Source organism: Schistocerca gregaria, chromosome 2, assembly GCF_023897955.1.
Source record: "Schistocerca gregaria isolate iqSchGreg1 chromosome 2, iqSchGreg1.2, whole genome shotgun sequence".
Lineage (NCBI taxonomy): Eukaryota > Metazoa > Arthropoda > Insecta > Orthoptera > Acrididae > Schistocerca > Schistocerca gregaria.
Genome location: NC_064921.1, coordinates 197,007,395 through 197,030,377, shown reverse-complemented (window position 1 = coordinate 197,030,377; position 22,983 = coordinate 197,007,395). Strand labels below are relative to the sequence as shown.

The window sequence follows — 22,983 nt, the reverse complement described above, 5'->3', positions numbered from 1 at the left end:
AGAGCATCATTCACCTTGCTCGCCAGACTGCAGGATCTTACAGAAAGAGTGGAAAATCATGGAATGTAAGACCCTGGACCAACTGACCTATACTGAGGCTAAGAGGAAATATGAATGACTCCATCCAGTGTGAATGACTTCCTCATATGCCACCACTATGACAATTGTGATAGCCCCATGAGTTCAGTGAATTCCAGTCGGCTCACTTAGCCGTACAACTCCAACAACTCCACGTGCCGCCTTGTCCATGGGGGCCACTACCTAGCCTGTTGCTCCTGTGCCACCTACCTCGGGAGCAACCCCCCCCCCCCCCCCCCCCCCCAACCAACTGGGACATCCGTCCCAGCTTCTAAGCTGGAGCTGGAGAAGCGTCCAACTTCTTTGGTTCCTCTTGCTCACGAGGGGTCCCTTGGGTCCCCCCCTTCCCAGGTTTCCACAAGTGGGAAGGATGACACCCGGCAGTGGCAGAAGTGCCCACAAGCAGCTGGTCGTGGGGTTTCGCGATCCTCCTCTGTCCCAGAGACTGAATCGGTGAAGCCCTCCAAGGCAGTGAAACCCAAGGAGCAGCGAGAAAAGTCCAAGAAGAAGCTCTCTAAGATGAAGGAACTTGCAGTAGCACCCACCCCACCGCAACCTACAAGCTCTGTGTCTGAGGGCGAGGTAGAGTTTCTGCCATCCGCTGAGGACCTAGATCTCAACGGACTCTCAGATGCAATGGATGTCACTCGCACAGGTACTCAATCAGTGGCAGCAGGCCCTCCGTGGCTATCGGGGTTATTATAGGAATTGGGCAGCTTATGGGAGGGTATTTGGTGGCGTCTGCATCTACGTCCTTCACTCCCTTTGCAGAGAGTCTGTCCCTCGACAAACACCTCTAGAGGCTGTTGCTGTTTCTATTGTGGACACCTCAGGCTGTTACTATCTGCAGTCTCTATCTTCCACCGGATGGTGATGTCCCCCAGCATGTCCTGGCTGCGCTGATAGCCCAATTGCCGCCACCTTTTCTGTTACTTGGCGATTTCAATGCCCATAACCCTCTGTGGGGTGGATCAGTGGCAACAGGCTGAGGCAGCATTGTTGAGCAAGTTTTTGCACAGCTCGACCTTTCTCTTTTAAATAATGGTTTCTTCACACATTTCAGTGTGGCCCATGGCACGTACTCAACCATCGACCTTTTGATCTGCAGACCTAGCCTATTACCATCTGCCCAATAGAGTGTGCATGACGACTTGTGCAGTAGTGACCACTTTCCAATCTTTCTGTCACTGCCACTGCATCACTCTTCTGGGCACCCCTGCAGATAGGCTATGTATACGGCTGACTGGGACTTGTTCACCTACATTGTTGCTATTGAGCCTCTTTCCAATGACGCCATTGATGCGGTGGTTCACTCGGTCACCACTGGCATCATTACTGCCGCAGAATCTGCCATTCCCTTTTCTTCTGAGTCCCCTTGGCAGAGGACTGTGCCTTAGTGGTCGTCTGAGATCACTGAGGCGATTAAATATCGCAGGTGGGCACTCCAGTATTACAAGCGGCATCCCTCATTGGAACACCTCATCGCCTTTAAACGGTTCCGTGCGCAAGCCTGCCACCTCATTTGCCAACGTAAGCAGCAGTGCTGGGAAAGGTATGTCTCCACCACTGGCCTCCATACTTCTCTATTGCAGGTTTGGACCAAGATTAGGTGACTCTATGGCTATCTGTGGTCTTTGTGTGGACCCGGGCTTATGTAGGCATCCCAGGAAATGAATCTGTTGACACGCTGGCCAAACAGGCTGTCGATGCACCAGCCTTAGAAATTGGTCAGTGTACCTGCAATTTCACTGAATGCAGCAGTCTGTATGGACTCTGACACAATTGCAAACCACTTAGCAGAGCATTTTGCTCAGAGTCCCGCTTCTGTGAATTACCCACTGGCCTTCCACTCCCTGAAAGAATTGTTGGAATGTCTGATCCTTTCATTTCACACACACCACCCTGAATCGTGCAATGCTCCGTTCAGTGAGTGGGAATTCCAAAGTGCCCTAGCCGCTTGCCCTGATACGGCTCCCGGGTCAGATCGCATCCATTGTCAGATGCTCAGACACCTCTTGGTGGACTGCCGGTTGATGCCTCCTAGACTTTTTCAACTGTATCTGAGTTGAGGGTGAGTTCCTGTCGCAATGGCGGGAAAGCCCCTGTTGAAACCTGGCAGGAACCCACTGGAGGTGGACAGCTACCACCCCATTAGCCTCACCAACATTCTTTGCAAGTTGCTCGAATGCATGGTGAGCCGGAGGTTGAGTTGGCTACTTGAGTCTTGAGGCCTTCTGGCTCCATCTCAGGGTGGGTTCCATAAGGGCCGCTCAGCCTCCGATAATCTGGTGTGCCTAGAGTCTGCCATCCATATGGCCTTTGCCCGCCGTCAGGATCTGGTCGTCACCTTTGTTGACATGCGGAAGGCATACGGTATGACATGGCGACATAACATCCTCTCTACCCTTTATGATTGGGGTCTTCGGGGTCCGCTCCCAATTTTCATACAAAATTTTCTGTTGCTTTGTTCTTTCTGTGTGCAAATTGCAGCCTCCCATTGTTCCTCCCGAGTTCAGGAGAATGGGGTACCACAAGGATCTGTCTTAAGTGTCTACCTCTTTTTGATTGCAATTAATGGACTCGCTGCGGCGGTGGGAACTTCTGTCTCGTCTTCCTTGTATGCTGACGACTTCTGCCTATACTATAGCTCCCCTAGCATTGCAGCTGCTGAACGGCAGCTGCAGGGTGCTATCTGAAAGGCGCAGTCTTGGGCTGTAGCACATGGCTTCCAGTTTTCGGCTGGCAAGACCTGCGTTATGCATTTCTGCCGGTGGCGCACCATTCACCCTGAGCCATGGTTTTATCTAGATGGCAAACCTCTTGCTGTGGTGGAGACGCTTCAGTTTTTGGGATTGGATTTTGATACCCAGTTGACTTGGCTGCCTCATATTCGGCAGCTTAAACAAACATGCTGGTGGCATCTTAATGCTCTTCGTTGCTTCGGTCACACCAGCTGGGGTGCCAATCAGGCTACCCTTCCACGGCTGTACCAGGCATTAATTCAGTCCTGTCTCGATTATAGGAGCCTGGCTTATGGTTTGACGTCCCCTTTCACATTGCGGTTTCTGGACACCATCCTTTACAGCAGGATCTGACTCGCCACTGGAGCTTTCCAGACAAGCCCTGTCAACAGCATACTTGTTGAGGCAGGTGTCCCTCCATTGCAGTATCAGTGTCAATGATTACTGGTCACTTATGTTACACATGTTTGTAGCTTGCCCGGGCATCTCCTGTTCCCTCATTCGGTTGTCCATCTTCCGGAACGGCGGCCCCAGTCAGGGTGTACGATCACGGTTCGTGTCAAAGCTCTTCTCTCTGGACTTTAGGTTTTCTGTCTTCCACCTCTTTTCCAGGCCCCTCTACATATAGCCCCGTGGTGTGTGCCCCGCTCATGCCTTCAGCTCAATTTTGGCACAGGGCCTGAAGGACTCAGTCCCTCTTGCAGCCCTCTGCCCCCGCTTTCTTTCAATTCTTGCCGCGTTTCAAGGCTCTGATGTTGTCTATACTGACGGTTCGATGGTTGCTGGTCATGTCGGTTATGCTCTTACTCTAGGGGATCATTATGAACAACACTCGTTGCCAGCTGGCTGCAGTGTTTTCACTGCTGAGCTGGTCACCATCTCTCGCGCCCTAGAGTATATCCGCTCCTGCTCAGGTCAGTCCTTCTTTATCTGTAGTGACCCCCTGAGCAGTTTATGAGCTATCAACCAGTGTTTCCCTCGCTCTCATCTGGTGATGGCTATCCAGGAGTCCCTCCATACTCTTGCCCATTGCGGCCACTCTGTGGGCTTTGTGTGGATCCGGGCTCATGTAGGCATCCCGGGAAATGAATCTGTTGACATGCTGACCAAACAGGCTGTCGATGCACCAGCCTTGGAGATTGGCCTTTCAGAGAGTGACCTTAGGTCAGTTTTGCGACAGAAGGTACTTCGCACCTGGGGTGACGAATGGCGCACCCTTCCTTCAACCAACAAACTTTGGGCCATCAAGGAGGCTACTGGTGAGTGGCGCTCCTCCTTGCGTGTCTCTTGCAAGGACTCTGTTGTCCTGTGCCGGCTGCGCATTGGCCACACCTGAATAACACACAGCTATTTATTGCACCGTGAGGACCCATGTTTATGTCGCTGCAGGTCAGCTTTGACTGTGGTCCACATCTTGTTGGACTGTCCGCTTTTAACTCTGCTCAGGCAGATATTTGCACTACCTGATACGCTTCCTGCACTTTTATCAAATGACATTACGATGGCAGATTTAGTTTTGAGTTTTATTTGTGCAGGGGTTTTTATCTCTTGATCTAAGTGTTTGTCCTTTTTTAGTGTCGAGTCTGGCCTTTGGCCTACGATTTTAGACTGGAGTATTTAGTGTTTCTTGGTGGTTGGCTTTTTTTTCTAGGGTCGGCTAACCATTGTCACGCTCGGTGTGATTTTAATTCTTTTTGTCGGGTGTCTGTCTGTGTCTTTCTTGTCCTGTGTTGTCTCTTGTCATCTCCATTCTTTGTTTTTATTCCTTATGTGGGTTCCAAGTTCATGGAAAAAGGGACCCTAGTAGCCTGGTCCCTTCAATCCCACAAACCAACCAGTCTCCAAGTACAGTAGAGGCCTTCTCCTATATTGCTTATTTCTAATCTCAAATGGCCCCAGAGTATTACTCAGGACATCTTAACATGTAAGTCAGCAAGTATTGTCTACTTCATTTTCTGTTTCTTGGGTGTCACTCAGTCATTGCTCTACTGTAGTAGTCCTACCCACAAATGTTACCAAACTGCTTTTCACTCATTCTTATGTTCCAAACTTCCCAATAACAAAGGTAATGAGTCAATACTTACATTAAAAAAAGACAGACAAATCACAGAAACTTAATCTGTATACAGTATTACTTATAGACAACTGTTATAATGCTTATTTATACAACATCCAGGCTGGTCAGCACACCAAAACTCATTGTTACTCTGCTGAGTGGATCTGATCCCGTGCCACACACCTGCCTGTCCCAGGACCTGCACTGTTAGATGCACAGATATCTGGTCAGGTTAAGCTGGAAAGAAAGTAGCTATTCTGAACAATGATGATGCCTCCTCTATTACACTAAATAGGTGTTATTTATCTCCAATTGGTAGTATAATACTTACTTGATTACACCAACATTTTTCAAGGAAAATAGTTACCTACATCTATAAATACAACCCAGACATGTTTACAGATGTTCTTTGCTTTGATCATTTGGCATTCTTGCTTTTCTGACAGTGATGACATACAGAGAAACTTCTAGCAGGCTCCTCTCAATCTTTCTCTGACTTGTTGTGAGTGTGTTTATTTGCTTATCGGTTGGTGAACATATTTGCTCCTTGTACATAAAACTTTGTAGCTGTCTGTAGTGATGATAGCAAGATTATTTCAGCCAAAGATGCTGACTCTCCTGTGGATGTTTTATGTACCTTTTGTTCTCCCCTGCTATTCTGGAAGAAAATTGTCACTTAAGTGGAGGTAACCCTCTACATGGTCAATGCATTTTCTGTTACCTTTAACATCTTCTATAAGAATATTGGCCATGATGTCCATCTTAATTTCTTGATGTAAAATCTTGCTTGTTTCATATGTCTAGGTAAGCTCTTAGTGACATTCTGCTAACAGTACAGTATTATCAAAAAATAACAAACTAGAGCTTTTGATTGTTAATATTGATGTGGCACCCCTCATGCTAGACCGTCTCTTGGAACATACCAGTACCTTCAAACAAGCGCACTGGGCAAAAAATCAGTGATCTGCAGGAGAATTCACCTGGTTACAGTGTAAAACTGCCTCAAGCCCTGATAAAGCCTCACTTTAGTGAGAAACAGAATATACTTGTATCTACATGTTCTTCCTGGAATCCAGCTGAAGTCACTCATTGATTATTAGTTCTCATAGAGCTATTGCATTGTGGGGATGATGATTGCTACCTTTCACCCACTGTTCCAAATAGTTCAGATATTTTTTGTGGGATTCAGATTTGGGGATTTAGCACACTATTTAAGTTGTTACAGGGTACTTGAGTGTTCATTGAACTGGGAATATGTGCATGCAGCCCTGTAAATACAACTGATAACATTTTGGAGAATGGGAGTGTCCACAGCATATTCATTTTGGAGGTGTAGAAGAAATATTAACGTTTGTTTACTGAGAATGTTGAAATAAACACCCGAGTTTGTGTTCAAGGTAACCATAATGAATGGTCCCAAGTCATGGTATGGAGTACATGCCCAAAACATCTGTCCTGAACTAACACTCCACACACTGTGTATTATAAAACTACCTGAACTTGCATTAAAAATTTCCAGAAGTAACTGAATGGTGGAAAAAAGAATCTACAATAAATGAATCAGAATATTTGAAATGAAAATGTGTAGCAAATGAGACAGGGAGAAAAAAAAATGGTGTCAAAAAAGCTACACTTTTAGCTGAGATTCAAGCTATTCACGAGCAATGTAAAAATCTTCAATTTTCATCTACCAAATATTAGAATTTTAATTTGTACCATTTCATACTAAAAGTCAGCTTATTTTTGTGTTACTCATTACTTATAAAATACCAACAATGGTAATGTATTAAAAATGAATAAAATTAAAAATAATCTATTTAAATAAACATAATTCAATGTGTCTTCTTAATTTTTGTGAGTTTTGTACCAGATTTAATTGTTGACAGATAAAAAATTGTTAAAACTTTCATTGTCTTTATAATACAAATAAAATTTCAAAAGGAAGGAAAAGTATTACAAACTTCACTGGAAAACTTCTTTCTTTGTGGCTGCCCTCAGCTGCTAGTGTGCTTGATGTCTTGCATCATTTGAAAAGAGGCAGAATCATCATTTGTCACAACACACTACATGCCTCCAGTCAGCTACTGTCCAGTTTCTCTGTCATCTGACCCTTGAAGGTACGCAGCTTTATGTACCACTCTGAGCAATGTCCTTTTACATGGTACCCAACTTCAGATGCCAATTGTATACAATTCCCTTCACTATTTTCACTTGGAAATTGGATGAGATTAACCTCCGTTCACAGACGCCAACAATTCCTGTTGGGTTTGAAACCGATTGTCATTTACTGTACATGACAATTGTCACTGTTCCCTGTTTATTAGGGTCTTTCATGACTACTGTTCTTATATAATGTTTCATGGCTGTTAGTGGTATGCCATTGTGGCAGACCGTTCGTTGGAGATGTGTTGGACAGTTTACATTGATACATCAACAGATAGTGCAGCTTCATTCGTGGAATGTTTATAACCATGTCTGAACACAGTAGCTCTTTTTTACCATCATGTCATATCTCCACATCAACTGACCATACTGTACTGATTCTATAAACCTACTGCAATATATGCATTGCTTCACTACTGGGACTTATATCAGCAGTGGAGGATCACATGATTACCTGGTATCATTTTTAATATTTTGTGTGGTGAGTGGAATGAGCTGTATTGTTGGCATATTATGTCTTTAGGTTTGTGTAGATAATGACATTTGATATTAATAAATTTCAAATGCTGTGGTAGACATTGTGTCTTAATATTTGTACTTCTCTGTTATGTATTTGAGGACTGAGGTGACAAAACTCATGGGATACCTCCTAATATTGTGCCAGACCTCCTTTTGCCCTGTGTAATGCAGCGACTTGACATGGTGTGGACTCAACAAGTTGCGAGAAGTCCCCTGCAAAAATAGTGAGTCATGCTGCCTCTATAGCCATCAATAATTGCAAATGTCTTGCCAGTGCAGGATTTTGCGCATGAACTGACCTTTCAGTTATGTCCCATAATTGTTTGATGAAACTCTTGTTGGGTGATCTGGTTGGCCAAATCATTTGCTTGAAATATCCAGAATGTTCTTCAAACCAGTCGTGGACAACTGTGGCCTGGTGACATGCCACATTGTTGTCCATAAAATTTCTGTTGTTGTTTGGGATCATGAAGTACATCAATGGCTGCAAATGGTCTCCCGGTAGTCAAACATAACCATTTCCAGTAAATGATTGGTTTAGTTAGACCCACACTATTTTACAGCCACCCCCACCTGGCACAGTGCCTTGTTGGCAATTTGAGTCTGTGGCTTTGGGCAGTCTGCACCACATGAACGCTACCATCAGCTCTTACCAACTGAAATTGGGACTCATCTGACCAGTCCATGGTTTTCCAGTCCTCTAGTGTCCAACCAATGTGGTCATGAGATGAGAAGAGGTGCTGCAGGCAATGTTGTGCTGTTAGCAAAGGTAATCATTTTTGTTATCTGCTACCATAGCCCATTGACACCAAATTTCACCGCACTGTCCTAACAGATACATTCGTCATATGTCCCACATTGATTTCTGTGGTTATTTCATGCAGTGTTGCTTGTCTGTTAACATGGATAACCCTACACAGATGCAGCTGCTCTTAGCCATTAAGTGAAGGCCCTTGGTCACTGCATTGTCCATGGTGAGATATAATGCCTGAAATCTGGTATTCTCAGCACTCTCTTGACACTGTGGATATCAGAATATTGGATTCCCGAACAATATCCGAAATGGAATGTCCCATAGTTCTAGCTCCAACTTCCACTCCATATTCAAAGTCCGTTAATTCCTGTTGTGCTGCCACAAACATGCTGGAAACCTTTTTTGCATGAATCACCTGAGTGTAAATGAGAGCTCTTGTCAATGCACTGCCCTTTTATACCTTGTGTACATGTCACTACTACCATCTGTATATGTGCATATCACTGTCCCATGACTTTTGTCACCTCAATGTATTTCATTCATGCTTCTGTTTCATCTCCACAGAATATAATTCTTGAAATTAGTCTGAAATCTGAAAGCTGGATAGATCAAGTTAGTGGACACCGGTAAGGATGTCTCTTTTACCTACGTCAGCTCTCTCCAAACTCCCATCCAGTTACATCCAATAAGCAGATCATGTCAGTCTCACATAGACTCTTGCGCGTGAATGGTGTATCTGACTCACAGGCTTATCTTGCAAAAAAATCTACAGTTGAAGTGTTCTGTCCAGTGTCACTCATCAGTGCCAAATATATAACAAGTCAGTTACTCATAAAAAAATTTCTGTCGTGATTGTGACTTCAGTAACACTTGTGAATGTGTAGAAACTCAGTTGTTAAAGGGCTGATGACATATATCAGTATCCCCATTGTTGTACCTACAACCAACTGCGGGAACGCCTTGGGGTGCGGATTGGAGCTGCCAGGCAGGGAAGCCGCCGGCGGTGGAGCATGCGCCACCGGGTAAATACAAGGACGAGTTGGACGACAGACCAACGACAACCGACAACAACCAACCACGACCGACTATGACTGACACAACAAGGAAGAGATAAACAATGGAGGTTTATAGAAACCACAACACCAAACACCAACAGTAAATCCACTGGGAACCAGGGCCAGGCGAAAGTCAACAACGAGCAACAACAAGAATGCAGTACCGCCGAGATAGAAACTCAATCCAGAGCGAGTACCAGACTGACTGGACTAGAGCAGAGCGGGTCCCTATATACGAAACCGGAGGGAGTGGCTATTAGCCGCTGTCTGCACGTGGCGTAGCGGTGGCACCCTCACTGCGCGAGAGCTGCTGCGCGGAATAGCTGCCGTGGACGCGGAGCCCTCTATCGGCTGACCACGTCCATTTGTTCTGGCGCATGTTCGACTTCCACGGCATGAGGTACTAGACCCATCTCATCCTGCCATCACCCTCCACCCCCGTGTGTAACCAAGTGAGGTGGTCTAGTGACTGGCACACTGGACTTCCATTTGGGAGGGTGATGGTTCAAATCCAGATTTAGTTATCCGTCATTCCCCTAAATCAGTTTAAGCAAACTCTGAAATGGTTCCTTTGAAAAGGATGTGGTCAATTTCCTTCCTCATTCTCATGTTATCTGAGCTTGTGTTCCATCTCTGATGACCTTGCTACCAGTGGGACATTAAGCTTCAGTCTTCCTTCCTCCCTTCCCAGTGTCAGATATTGCAGCCATCCAACCTCTGAATCAATCATGTTAATACAATGGCTAAAACTCATTTTTTTTTAATATGTGGTTTCCTTAAATATCCCCAAGGACGATTCCTTTAATTACTTCCTAACTAATTTTTAGTGTTGTGGGATATTAAACTCTATAACCTTTCTTTCTTCCTCCTCTCTAATCTATGTACTTGACCACTAACTCTTCTTGAGCAATCTAGGTGATTTGTCTAAGATACTGAATACTTTTCAAAAAAGCAATGTATATTTATTACAAAAACATTCACACCAGGTGTACAAAGTAAGCAGTTCCAGAAAAGTTTAGGCCTGTAGTCAAATGTGCATATAATGCAAGGCTGCACTTGACCTCACAAACACACATTGTGCAGTTATGCATATATGAAACCGAATAATCAGTTCCAGGAGTAAGTGTTGATATGTATACATTTAATAAAACTCCATGTCTGTCTAAATGAACAGACAAAAAATAAATCAGGGTTCAAGAAACTTTACCTTTTGTGGCATTCACCCCAAATGATACACACATTGGTGGATTAATGCCCAAAAACTGACACACTGAACAGCTGTAGTTTATGCAAGATAGTAATTTCACTGTATCTTTTACTTACTCAACCATAGTGTATTCACAGCTTGAAACTCATAGCCACAACTCAGCTAATGACAAGTCAACAACTACCTCCACTTCACCATGTGTTATGGTTCTATACATTGTTTACAGTGGAGAACATTTATACCAATATTTCACAAATTAGACTTATTTCCTGTAATTATGTAATTCTAGTCAATAGCATAATGTAATTAGCACTCATTTCCTTGCATTCATCAATAATTTCTAAGCATTAGTAAACAGAAATTAATTAGGTCCCACTTTTGAATCAGAATTTAATTTGTATCCATTATTATGTTTTCCTACGTAATATTGAAGGTAAAATCAAACATTCCTGTGATCAGAAACCTTAGTACTTAGCAACCAAAAAAACATAAACTATTGTCTGAACAGTGGTATGAAAAACATACTATGAAGTAGTTTTCATATTTACTAGGTAACTGTGGATTAAAAGTAAATTCTAAAAACAATGAAACAATTCGTTCATTTTAAGAACGACAGAGTAGGTGGAATTATTCAGTACTGCTACATTTAAAGATACTGGGGTTTTTATTCTACTGTCTCATAAGTTTTCCATGTTAAAGATTTTTTTTTTTTTTGAAAAAAATTACGATCTATCTATAGAGATTAAGTGGGTGATTGATTGCTCAATTCTTTTATTTTTTTATATTACACAATCACATCAGTACTTCACAATGCCTTTACATGATTTGAGCAACCAGAGAGCATCTTCAGGCTAAAGACAAATGTGGAAAGCAATAATGTAACATTCCCATTGTGATATCAACAGTGCTCATTGTTGACAGTGGGAATGTTACATCAGTGCTGCCATTAGCATGAAGATAACCACTGGCTGATCAAACTAGTTTTGTCATTGTGAAATGCTCATATGATTATGTCATATAAAATAGAAAAGAACTTCATGTGGAGCAGGGAAGTGAAAGTGGCTCTTAATCTTAAATCAGAAAAACTGTGAAAAATAAAAATCAGTCAGGTAACAATGGTTTCTTCCACTACTTTCGTGCAAATAACACTCTTACACTACTCTCTCCCAACCTCACGTTCCATGAGTCAGTTGCTTGTGAACAATTTGCACACAAGACCTGTCCCCACCTGTTATAACCTTTATGCAAATGGTTCAAATGGCTCTGAGCACTATGGGACTTAACTTCTGAGGTTATCAGTCCCCTAGAACTTAGAACTACTTAAACCTACCTAACCTAAGGACATCAGACACATCCATGCCCGAGGCAGGATTCGAACCTTTGACCGTAGTGGTCACGTGGTTCCAGACTGAAGCGCCTAGAACCACTCGGCCACTCTGGCCGGCTAACCTTTATGCAGCCATTGCCTATTCAGTCAGATGTGGGGGCACCTTTACCACAACTACTGTCCATATGGCAGCTATGTATCACCACAAAGTATATGCCTTAATCCTACCATGGGTTCTTTCGTGGATAGTGAGTCTAATTTTTATCTTGGTGCACTGATATGCCACACAGTTGATGATGATCTTCACACACTCATACTGTTGTTTAGTTCTTGGTTTTATTAGACTCCTTTTGTCATTCAGTATTTTTAATATTTCTATTGTGTATGCTTCTGCCCAATTTTGTGTTATTTACTACTAATTAGCATGTTCAACTGTAAACTGTTTATACTATATACATTCTTGCTTACAATGATTCATGCTACATTTCATAAACTATCTGAAACAAAGTTTCATCTCATTTTGTTGCACATCATGAAAGACTTTTCCTGTTGCAAATTAAGTTCTTTTATATGACATAGTAATTGCACGAGCATTTCACAATGACAAAACGAGTTCTGACCAGCCAGCAGTCATCTCCATGCTAAAGACAGCAGTGCTGTAACATTTCCATTGCACTGACAAGATTTATAACACATATCACACCCACCTACATTGATTTTTCAGTAGGAAGGTCCACTTTAGTACATCATAATTCCTCACATGGCACTCCACTTCTTGTGGATACTGGACAAGAGAAACTTCAGATTTAAGCAGTTCAATTTTGTTTTTACACAACTTCGATTCAGGCACAGAGTTTGAAATATACAGAAAATTTAAAAAAGGTAACAGTTTTATATGCTCAAAGCTTCATATATAAATAAATCATTAAAGTTGTGGAAATGCCAATTCAGTTTTGCAAATTTAGTAGCTACTATTCCAGTGCGTCTATTGGCTTCAAGACCAGTCTGGTTTTTTGACATCACAAATCTACCCAGGTACTTAGATTTATCTGCAGCTTTTACTCTCACTGCCATTACAGGCATGATAAGGCTCTTGATTTTCACGAACAATTTCAAAAGGCATTATTTCAGTTTGTATCTCATTTAAGTTGAGTGCAAACCTGTTATTTGATATGTGAGTCATGGTTGTGCTCTCCTGGAATCTCTTTCTAGTACTGACTTCTCAGACAAGTAATTAACTGCCTTCTTGCATTAGGGTGACTTTGGTATCCTCACCAGATACCAACAAAAGTGCAGATGAGGAAACAGTTGATACCTTAAGGATGGGCCACCAGTGAGTTTGTGATGAAAGCTCCACTCACAACCTGCACAATCAGCAGGCAAGTAGGTTGATGTCTAATGGCTAGTCTCTGATGGAGGACCAACCATCACTTACTACTTCAGTACTGTGTTCATGGTTATACATCTTTGTATATTATCTATTTGCTTACAGCACTATTACATTGGGTGTGGACTCAGTGATCAACTTGCTTCTTGGATGCTTTTCTTTTTTATTATTGATGAACCTTGGATTTGGTTACAGAATTAATTGGACTTTTGCTGATACAGACAGTGAACTAGCTCATGACAAACTCAAGCTACTGTCTGTTACAATGCAAAAGAAATCATTAATGTTAGTTGAAACATGTGTTATACCCTGTCATATTTATCCAAAAAAGCACGTTCTTTGCTCATTTTTGCTATCAGCAATCATAACTTGTTTTATACATAAAAAATGCTCATAAATACATGTTAATCTTATCTCATCAAGAGGTATAATCCTCAACAATATGAACTCAGTCAATACAACTAATACATCGACATGCCTGTGTGCACCTCCACATTGTAATGGATCTTCCATTCTGTTAAAAAAACATAGATCAGTTGGTGTGACCATTATTGTGTTTTACTAGGTGTACCTCAGAGATGTGTCAGCGTCTTTGTCTTCCTTGACTTATTATTTAAACATGGATGTTTGTCATCGCTTTTTCCTATGTAAGATTTATATGCTTTTTCTTTATTTCCAGAAATGAAAAACGTAGATGGCTGCTCACATTATTTTTGGGGACCTCAGCTCTTTATGCAAGCAGGACTTCTGTCCCCCTTGCTATACCAGAAATTACCAAGGAACGTGGCTGGAGCAAAAAAGACTCAGGGATGATATTGTCGAGCTTTTTTTGGGGATACACTCTGACTCAGGTGTTCGGTGGTTATTTGAGTGATAGAATTGGAGGACAAAAAGTAATATTAATTGCTGGGATTGGATGGTGCATTGTTACTTTTTTCATGCCTCAAATGATATGGCTGTTTTCAGATGCCAGTATTTCTGTAAATTTTATTGTATTCATAAGAGTTTTGCATGGAGCATTTCAAGGTGATTGTTTACACAATTTTAAGCGTAATTTACAAATAGAGATATTATGCAGAACATTAAATAATGATGATATATATTCCACAATCAAGTTTTTAAGAGAATGTATTGTGATAATTGTATTCTTCTGATAGGTGTCCATTTTCCCAGCCTGAGTAGCTTAACTGCTCAGAAAATTACAGAGAAAGAGAGAGCCTCATTTTTTAGTATCTTAACATCAGGGTCTGCTGTTGGCACTCTGTTCACTGGTGTTGTGGGATCAAATGTGTTAGAATATTATGGATGGCCATTTGTGTTCTACTGCATTGGTAAGTAACTTCCACTAAACTCCTTAGTATAAATTTTTTTTTTATGAATGCCTCGTTCTAGAGTGTTGTCATCAGCTCACATTTTTGCAGACTAATTTTAAAATTTTGATGTTCATCTTATACCCTCCTTTCAAGACACTGTCCATTTCATTCAAGTGCTCTTCCAAGTCCTTTGCTGTCTCTGACAGAATTACAATGTCATCAGCAAACCTCAAATTTTTTATTTCTTCTCCATGGATTTTAATGCCTACTCCGAACTTTTCTTTTGTTTCCTTTACTGCTTGCTCAATATACAGATTGAATAGCATTGGGGAGAGGCTACAACCCTGTCTCACTCCCTTCCCAACCACTGCTTCATTTTGATGCCTCTCAACTCCTATAACTGCCATCTGGTTTCTGTACAAATTGTAAATAGCCTTTAGCTCCATGTATTTTACCCCTGCCACCTTCAGAATTTGAAAGAGAGTATTCCAGTCAACATTGTCAAAAGCTTTCTCTAAGCCTACAAATGCTAGAAATGTAGGTTTGACTTTCCTTAATCTTTCTTCTAAGATAAGTTGTAGGGTCAGTATTGCCTCATGTGTTCCAACATTTCTACGGAATCCAAACTGATCTTCCCCGAGGTCGGCTTCTATCAGCTTTTCCACTCGTCTGTAAAGAATTCGCGTTAGTATTTCGCAGCTGTGACTTATTAAACTGATAGTTCAGTAATATTCACATCTGTCAACACCTGCTTTCTTTGGGATTGGAATTATTATATTCTTCTTGAAGTATGAGGGAATTTCGCTTGTCTCATACATTTTGCCCACCAGATGGTAGAGTTTTGTTAGGACTGGCTCTCCCAAGGATGTCAGTAGTTCTAATGGAATGTTGTGTACTCCCGGGGCCTTGTTTCGACTTAAGTCTTTCAGTGCTCTGTCAAACTCTTCACGCAGTATCATATCTCCCATTTCATCTTCATCTACATCCTCTTCCATTTCCATACTATTGTCCTCAAGTACATCTCCCTTATATAGACCCTCTATATACTCCTTCCACCTTTCTGCTTTCCATTCTTTGCTTAGAACTGGGTTTCCATCTGAGCTCTTGATATTCATGCAAGTGGTTCTTGTTTCTCCAAAGGTCTCTTTAATTTTCCTGTAGGCAGCATCTATCTTACCCCTCGTGAGACAAGCCTCTACATCCTTACAATTGTCCTCTAGCCATCCCTGCTTAGCCATTTTGCACTTCCTGTCGATCTCATTTTTGAGACATTTGTATTCCTTTGTGCCTGCTTCATTTACTGCATTTTTGTATTTTCTCCTTGCATCAGTTAAATTCAGTATCTCTTCTGTTACCCAAGGATTTCTACTAGCCCTCGTCTTTTTACCTACTTGATCCTCTGTTGCCTTCACTATTTCATCCCTCAAAGCTACCCATTCTTCTTCTGCTGTATTTCTTTCCCCCATTCCTGTCAATTGTTCCCTTATGCTCTCCCTGAAACTCTGTACAACCTCTGGTTCTTTCAGTTTATCCAGATACCACCTCCTTAAATTCCCACCTTTTTGCAGTTTCTTCAGTTTTAATCTACAGTTCATAACCAATAGATTGTGGTCAGAGTCCACATCTGCCCCTGGAAATGTCTTACATTTTAAAACCTGGTTCCTAAATCTCTGTCTTACCGTTATATAATCTATCTGAAACCTTCTAGTATCTCCAGGGTTCTTCCATGTATACAACCTTCTTTTATGATTCTTGAACCAAGTGTTAGCTATGATTAAGTTATGCTTTGTGCAAAATTCTACCAGGTGGCTGCTTCTTTCATTTCTTAGCCCTAATCCATATTCACTTACTACGTTTCCTTCTCTTCCTTTTCCTATTGTTGAATTCCAGTCACCTATGACTACTAAATTTTCATCTCCCTTCACTACCTTAATAATTTCTTTTATCTCATCATAAATTTAATCAATTTCTTCATCCTCTGCAGAGCTAGTTTGCATATAAACTTGTACTACTGTAGTAGGTGTGGGCTTCGTATCTATCTTGGCCACAATAATGCATTCACTATGCAGTTTGTAGTAGCTTACCCGTACACCTATTTTCTTATTCATTATTAAACCTAGTGCTGCAGAAAGGTGGAAGGAGTATATAGAGGGTCTATATAAGGGAGATGTACTTGAGGACAATATTATGGAAATGGAAGAGGATGTAGATGAAGATGAAATGGGAGATACGATACTGCGTGAAGAGTTTGACAGAGCACTGAAAGACCTGAGTGGAAACAAGGCCCCCGGAGTAGACAACATTCCATTGGAACTGCTGACGGCCTTTGGAGAACCAGTCCTGACAAAACTCTACCATCTGGTGAGCAAGATGTATGAGACAGGCGAAATACCCTCAGACTTCAAGAAGAATATAATAATTCCAATCCCAAAGAAAGCAGGTGCTGACAGATTCTGCAAAATACTAACGTGAATTCTTTACAGACGAATGGAAAGACTGGCAGAAGCCGACCTCGAGGAAGATCAGTTTGGATTCCGTAGAAATGTTGGAACACCTGAGGCAATACTGTCCCTACGACTTACCTTAGAAGCTAGATTAAGGAAGGGCAAACCTACATTTCTAGCATTTGTAGACTTAGAGAAAGCTTTTGACAATGTTGATTGGAATACTCTATCTCAAATTCTGAAGGTGGCAGGGGTAAAATACAGGGAGCAAAAGGCTATTTATAATTTGTACAGAAGCCAGATGGCAGTTATAAGAGTCGAGGGACATGAAAGGGAAGCAGTGGTTGGGAAGGGAGTGAGGCAGGGTTGTAGGCTCTCCCCGATATTATTCAATCTGTATATTGGGCAAGCAGTGAAGAAAACAAAAGAAAAATTTGGAGTACGTATTAAAATCCATGGAGAAGAAAAAAAATGTTGAGGTTCGCCGATGACATCGTAATTCTGTCAGAGACAGCAAAGGACTTGGAAGAGCAGTTGAACGGAATGGATAGTGTCTTGAAAGGAGGATATAAGATGAAAATCAACAAAATCGAAACGAGGATAATGGAATGTAGTCGAATTAAGTCAGGTGATGCTGAGGGAATTCGATTAGGAAATGAGACACTTCAAGTAGTAAAGGAGTTTTGCTATTTGGAGAGCAAAATAACTGGTGATGGTCGAAGTAGAGAGGATATCAAATGTAAACTGGCAATGGCAAGGAAAGCGTTTCTGAAGAAGAGAAATTTGTTAACATCAAGTATAGATCTAAGTGTCAGGAAGTCAGTTCTGAATGTATTTGTATGGAGTGTAGCCATGTATGGAAGTGAAACATGGACGATAAATAGTTTGGTCAAGAAGAGAATAGAAGCTTTCGAAATGTGGTGCTACAGAAGAATGCTGAAGATTAGATGGGTAGATCACATAACTAATGAGGAAGTATTGAACAGGATTGGGGAGAAGAGAAGTTTGTGGCACAACTTGACCAGAAGAAGGGATCGGTTGGTAGGACATGTTCTGAGGCATCAAGGGATCACCAATTTAGTATTGGAGGGCAGCGTGCAGGGTAAAAATCGTAGAGGGAGACAAAGAGATGACTACACTAAGCAGATTCAGAAGGATGTAGGTTGCAGTGGGTACTGGGAGATGAAGAAGCTTGCACAAGATAGAGTAGCATGGAGAGCTGCATCAAACCAGTCTCAGGACTGAAGACCACAACAACAACAACAACAACAACAACAACAACAACCCTGTATTCACCTGACCAAAAGTCTTGGTACTCCTGCCACCGAACTTCACTAATTCCCACTGTATCTAAATTTAACCTATCCATTTCCCTTTTTAAATTTTCTAACCTACCTGCCCGATTAAGGGATCTGACATTCCACGCTCCGATCCATAGAATGCCAGTTTGCTTTCTACTGATAACGACGTCTTCTTAAGTAGTCTCTGCTCGGAGATCAAATTGGGGGACTATTTTACCTCCGGAATATTTTACTCAAGAGGATGCCATCATCATTTAATCATACAATAAAGCTGCATGCCCTCGGGAAAAATTACAGCTGTAGTTTCCTCTTTCTTTCAGCTGTTCGCAGTACCACAACAGCTAGGCCGTTTGGGTTAGTGGTACAAGGCCAGATCAGTCAATCATCCAGACTGTTGCCCCTGCAACTACTGATTAGGCTGCTGCCCCTCTTCAGGAACCACACATTTGTCTGGCCTCTCAACAGATATCCCTCCATTGTGGTTGCACCTACGGTACGGCTATCTGTATCGTTGAGGCATGCAATCCTCCCGCCAACGCCAAGGTCCATGGTTCATTATGTAGTATGATATGGGACGTGTCAACTGGGAAGCTGGGCATCATTTCTGTTTTCTCAAACAAAATTTGCAATTCAACGTTTACCGCTAATGGTTTGAGTTGTTCTATCTGAACCTCTGCTTCATCATTATTGTTTGCTCACGGCGCCAAATCATCTGCAAATGCAAGGCAGTTAAGTCAGATCTTTCTTCCAATCTTAACAGATGGTATGTGTATCTTTTTCCAGTGATGCACGATTTTCTCCAGCACACAAATGAACAATAGTGGAGACAATCCATCGCTTTGTCAAAGGCCAGTATGACTATCAAAAGGTTCAGAGAATTCGTTTCTGAACCTTACTCTAGGTTTCGTATTTTGAAGGGTGACTGCAAAGAGGTTGACAAGTTTCTGATGTAAGCTAAATTCTTTAAGAATTGATGGTAGGGATTCACGATGGATACTATTGTAGGCTTTTTTAAAATCAACAAAGGTGATCACTAGCTTCTTGTTCCTGGCCCTTTGATGTTTCATTATCCATTTGAGACTAATAATTTGATCAGGACAGCTTTATCCTCAACATAGACTAAGGCCTCGTTAAATGACCACCAAAAGAGAACTGAAAGCTTCAGTGAGGAATTAATAAATGCTGGACAATCAACTGCCAAAGAAATTGGAAGGGTCAAAAGGCAATTTCATAAGGACTCACTAAAATCTATCAAGGATGCTTTCAATCACCACAAGACAAGAGATTACTATCAGACATTCAAACAGTACCAGCTGAATTACACTCCACCTACTCTTATGATTAAGGATGCAAACAGAAGGGTAGCACATAACAATTATTACAATTTAATGATATTGGTTAAATATTTCAAACAGTTACTAAATAGTGAGAAACCTGAACATCATTTGGAATTTGACCCCTATCCAAGAAACAAAATGCATTTAGAAAGAGTTATACCACTACATCCAGATTAAGTACAAGCAGCAATTAACTCACTTCAGAATTATAAAGCAGCAGGTGAGAACCTACTAGTGGCAGGACTTTGGAAATATGCAAATGTACAAACTATTCTGAACTTACACAAACATCTTACTGACACTTGGAATACTGAGAAGTTATCAGAGGAATGGAATGTTGCAATAATCCATCCACTACACAAAAAAGGAGATAGATCAGATCCAAATAATTATAGGGGTATATCCCTGCTGGATATTACTTATAAATTTTTTTCCAAGGTTCTGTATTTCAGAATTCATGAACAGCTTGATGGTGAGCTAAGCGAATACCAAGAAGGCACAGAAAAATAAATAATTCTGAATGTGAAAAATGCATTAATAAGCAAATTGTATTTTAATGTCCCTTGTATAGAACTGCGTGTTTACAGTATGTAGCTAAGGCATTGCCACAGAGTGTACAAAGTAGTCATAGAGGTTTGTTACACTCTGTGCACTATACGGTGCCACATACACATTCACATAAAAATTATTGTTCTTATATCCCCAACACCCCCCTCTGAAGAAACATTTTGGATGTCACTTTCACAGGTCAAACCATATTGTTTCACATCTTCTGAAATTTCTTCTTGTTCAAGGGTTTGGTTAGTAGATCAGCCAACATCTCTTATGTGCCTAAATAGTGTACTTCATTATACCCCTCATGAAATGGTGCTTTATATAGATGTGTTTGGTTCTGGCACTAGCAACATTATCTTTGGCTGTCAAAAAATATATTTGTGGGTTCCACACTGATATTAGGTGCTGTCAGCCATTAAAGTCCTGATCCACAATGCTCCTTGAATTGTGTGTGACAGAGCCATATACTCAGCTTCTGCAGTACTCAAGGCATGATGATATAAGTCTCCCAAGTAACCTAAAACAATATCCAGTAACGCAATGTCCACTCTCCAACTCACTTCCCCAGTCTGCATTACTGTAACCATCAATTTTTATATTTCCCTTTTTACAGTGTCTTAATTTATAGTCTGTTGTCCTCTTTAGATATCTAAATATCCTTTTAACTGGCTCTTGGGCTTATGCAGAATCTGCTTATGATATTTGTGGCAAAAGCAATATCAGCCATCAATATTTGTCACAAATGCAAAAGGCTCCTTACTGCTTCTAAATATGGTATGTTTTAATTGCAGTCTACATCTTCTTCACTGGTTATTTACTTGGCTCCTGGTTCTATCAGTGTACAAATGGGTTTACAGCCACTCGTGTCAAACTTTTTCAAAATTTTCTTTGTGTGTGATGATCGGGTTCCCGTTTAAGTAAGCTGTCTTTACATCCATTTGGTGAATTTGTGAATCTTCTTTTATTACCAGGGCTAAAAGCTACCTAAGTGATTTATATTTTACTACTGGTGAAAAAGTTTCTCCGCACTCTATCCCTTATTTTTGTGAATATCCATTGACTGCGAGTCGTGCTTTATATTTTGGTGTTGCACTCACAGTATTATTTTTTACTAAACACTGATTGTGATTATAACATTTTTTTTATTTTTTTTACTCAGACATTTTAGTCCATTCAAAAGTTTCATTTTGATAAAGTTACTCTAATTCTCTTTCAACCAAGTTAATTGCTGGATGTTTTTACTGGCCATCTGATTCTGCTGTGACAGTCTTTCAAAGAAAGTCTACGGTCAATAGCACATAAATACCAAGATCATGGAATACCAAGATCATGCATTACTAGTTGGAGGCGGCTTTAACCTGCCAAGTGTAGACTGGTTTGTCTAGGGATTCTCTCTCTCTCTCTCTCTCTCTCTCTCTCTCTCTCTCTCTCTGTCTGTGTGTGTGTGTGTGTGTGTGTGTGTGTGTGTGTGTGTGTGTGTGTGTGTGTGTGTGTGTGTGTGTGTGTGTGTGTTGAGGGGGGGGGGGGGGGGGCGGACAGACGGACAGACAGTCATGCAAAGTGCTTATGAACACGTTTTCTGAAAACTGTCTTGAGCAGCTAGCTCTGGAGCCCATACACAATGGCAATATCTGAGACATTGTAGCTACAAATAGGCCAGACCTTATTGTCCATGTCAGTATAGAAACAGGGCTTAGCGATCATAATGTCATTATAGCAACTGTGATTACTAAAGTTAATAAATCACTCAAGAAGGGTAGGAGAGTGCTTCTGCTAGTCAGAGCAGATGCAGTCATTAACAACTCACTTAGACCATGAATTTAAATACTTAGTTCCAATAAGATGGATGTAGAGGAATTACAGGCAAGGTTTAAACAGATTGTAAATCATGGTCTGGAGAATTATATGCCCGGTAAGTGGATAAAAAATAGAAAAAACTCACTGTGGTTTAATAATGAAATTCAGCATATGCTGAGGGAGCAGAGGCTGTAGCACTCTCAGTTCAAAATGGAATGCACAAATGATGACAAGTGAAAGTTAGTAGAAATTCATGCATCTCTGAAAAGAGCTATGCGCGAAGCATACAACAACTACCACTGTCAGACCTTAGCAAAAGATGTGGCAGAGAACTCGAAAAAATTGTGGTTGTGTGTAAAATTGCTAAGTGGGTCTAAGGCTTCCATTCAGTCCCTTGTTAACCAGTCTGGTGTGGCAGTTGAAGATAGCAAAACAGAATCTGAAGTTTTGAATTTCAAGTTCGAGAAATCGTTCACACAGGAGAATTGTACAAACGTACTGTCATTTGGCCATCAGACAGACTCCTGTATGAACGACATAGTAATTAGCATACCTGGTGTAGAGAAACAACTGAAAGATTTGAAAACAAATAAATCACCAGGTCCGCATGGAATCCCAGTTTGATTTAACAAAGGCATTGGCCCCTTACCTAGCTTGCATTTATCGTAAATCTCTAACCCAGCACAAAGATTCAAGCAACTGGAAAAAAGTGCAGGTGACTCCAGTATATAAGCAGGGTGAAAGAATGGACCCACAAAATTACAGACCAATATCCCTAAGTTCTGTTTGCTGCAGAATCATTTAATATATTATCAGTTTGAAATATGTCCACAAATCAGGAGAAAATATCACTCATGTGATATGGTATACAGTGAACAATGGATAAAGGGCTACAGGCAGATTCCATATTTCTATATATTCTGGAAAGCATTTGACATGGTGCCCCATC

The 22,983-nt window shown here is 41.2% G+C and overlaps 1 protein-coding gene across 2 annotated transcripts in view; it reads left to right on the top strand.

Annotated features, from left to right (window-relative positions):
* The window catches only part of LOC126336668 (solute carrier family 17 member 9), a 103,747-nt gene that overhangs the window by 15,098 nt on the left and 65,666 nt on the right, over positions 1-22,983 (top strand). For both annotated transcript variants that reach the window (XM_050000615.1, XM_050000616.1), the window contains exons 2-3: positions 13,967-14,313; positions 14,445-14,618. In XM_050000615.1, coding sequence (XP_049856572.1) covers positions 13,967-14,313; positions 14,445-14,618 — 521 coding nt within the window. The remainder of the gene's footprint in view (positions 1-13,966; positions 14,314-14,444; positions 14,619-22,983) is intronic.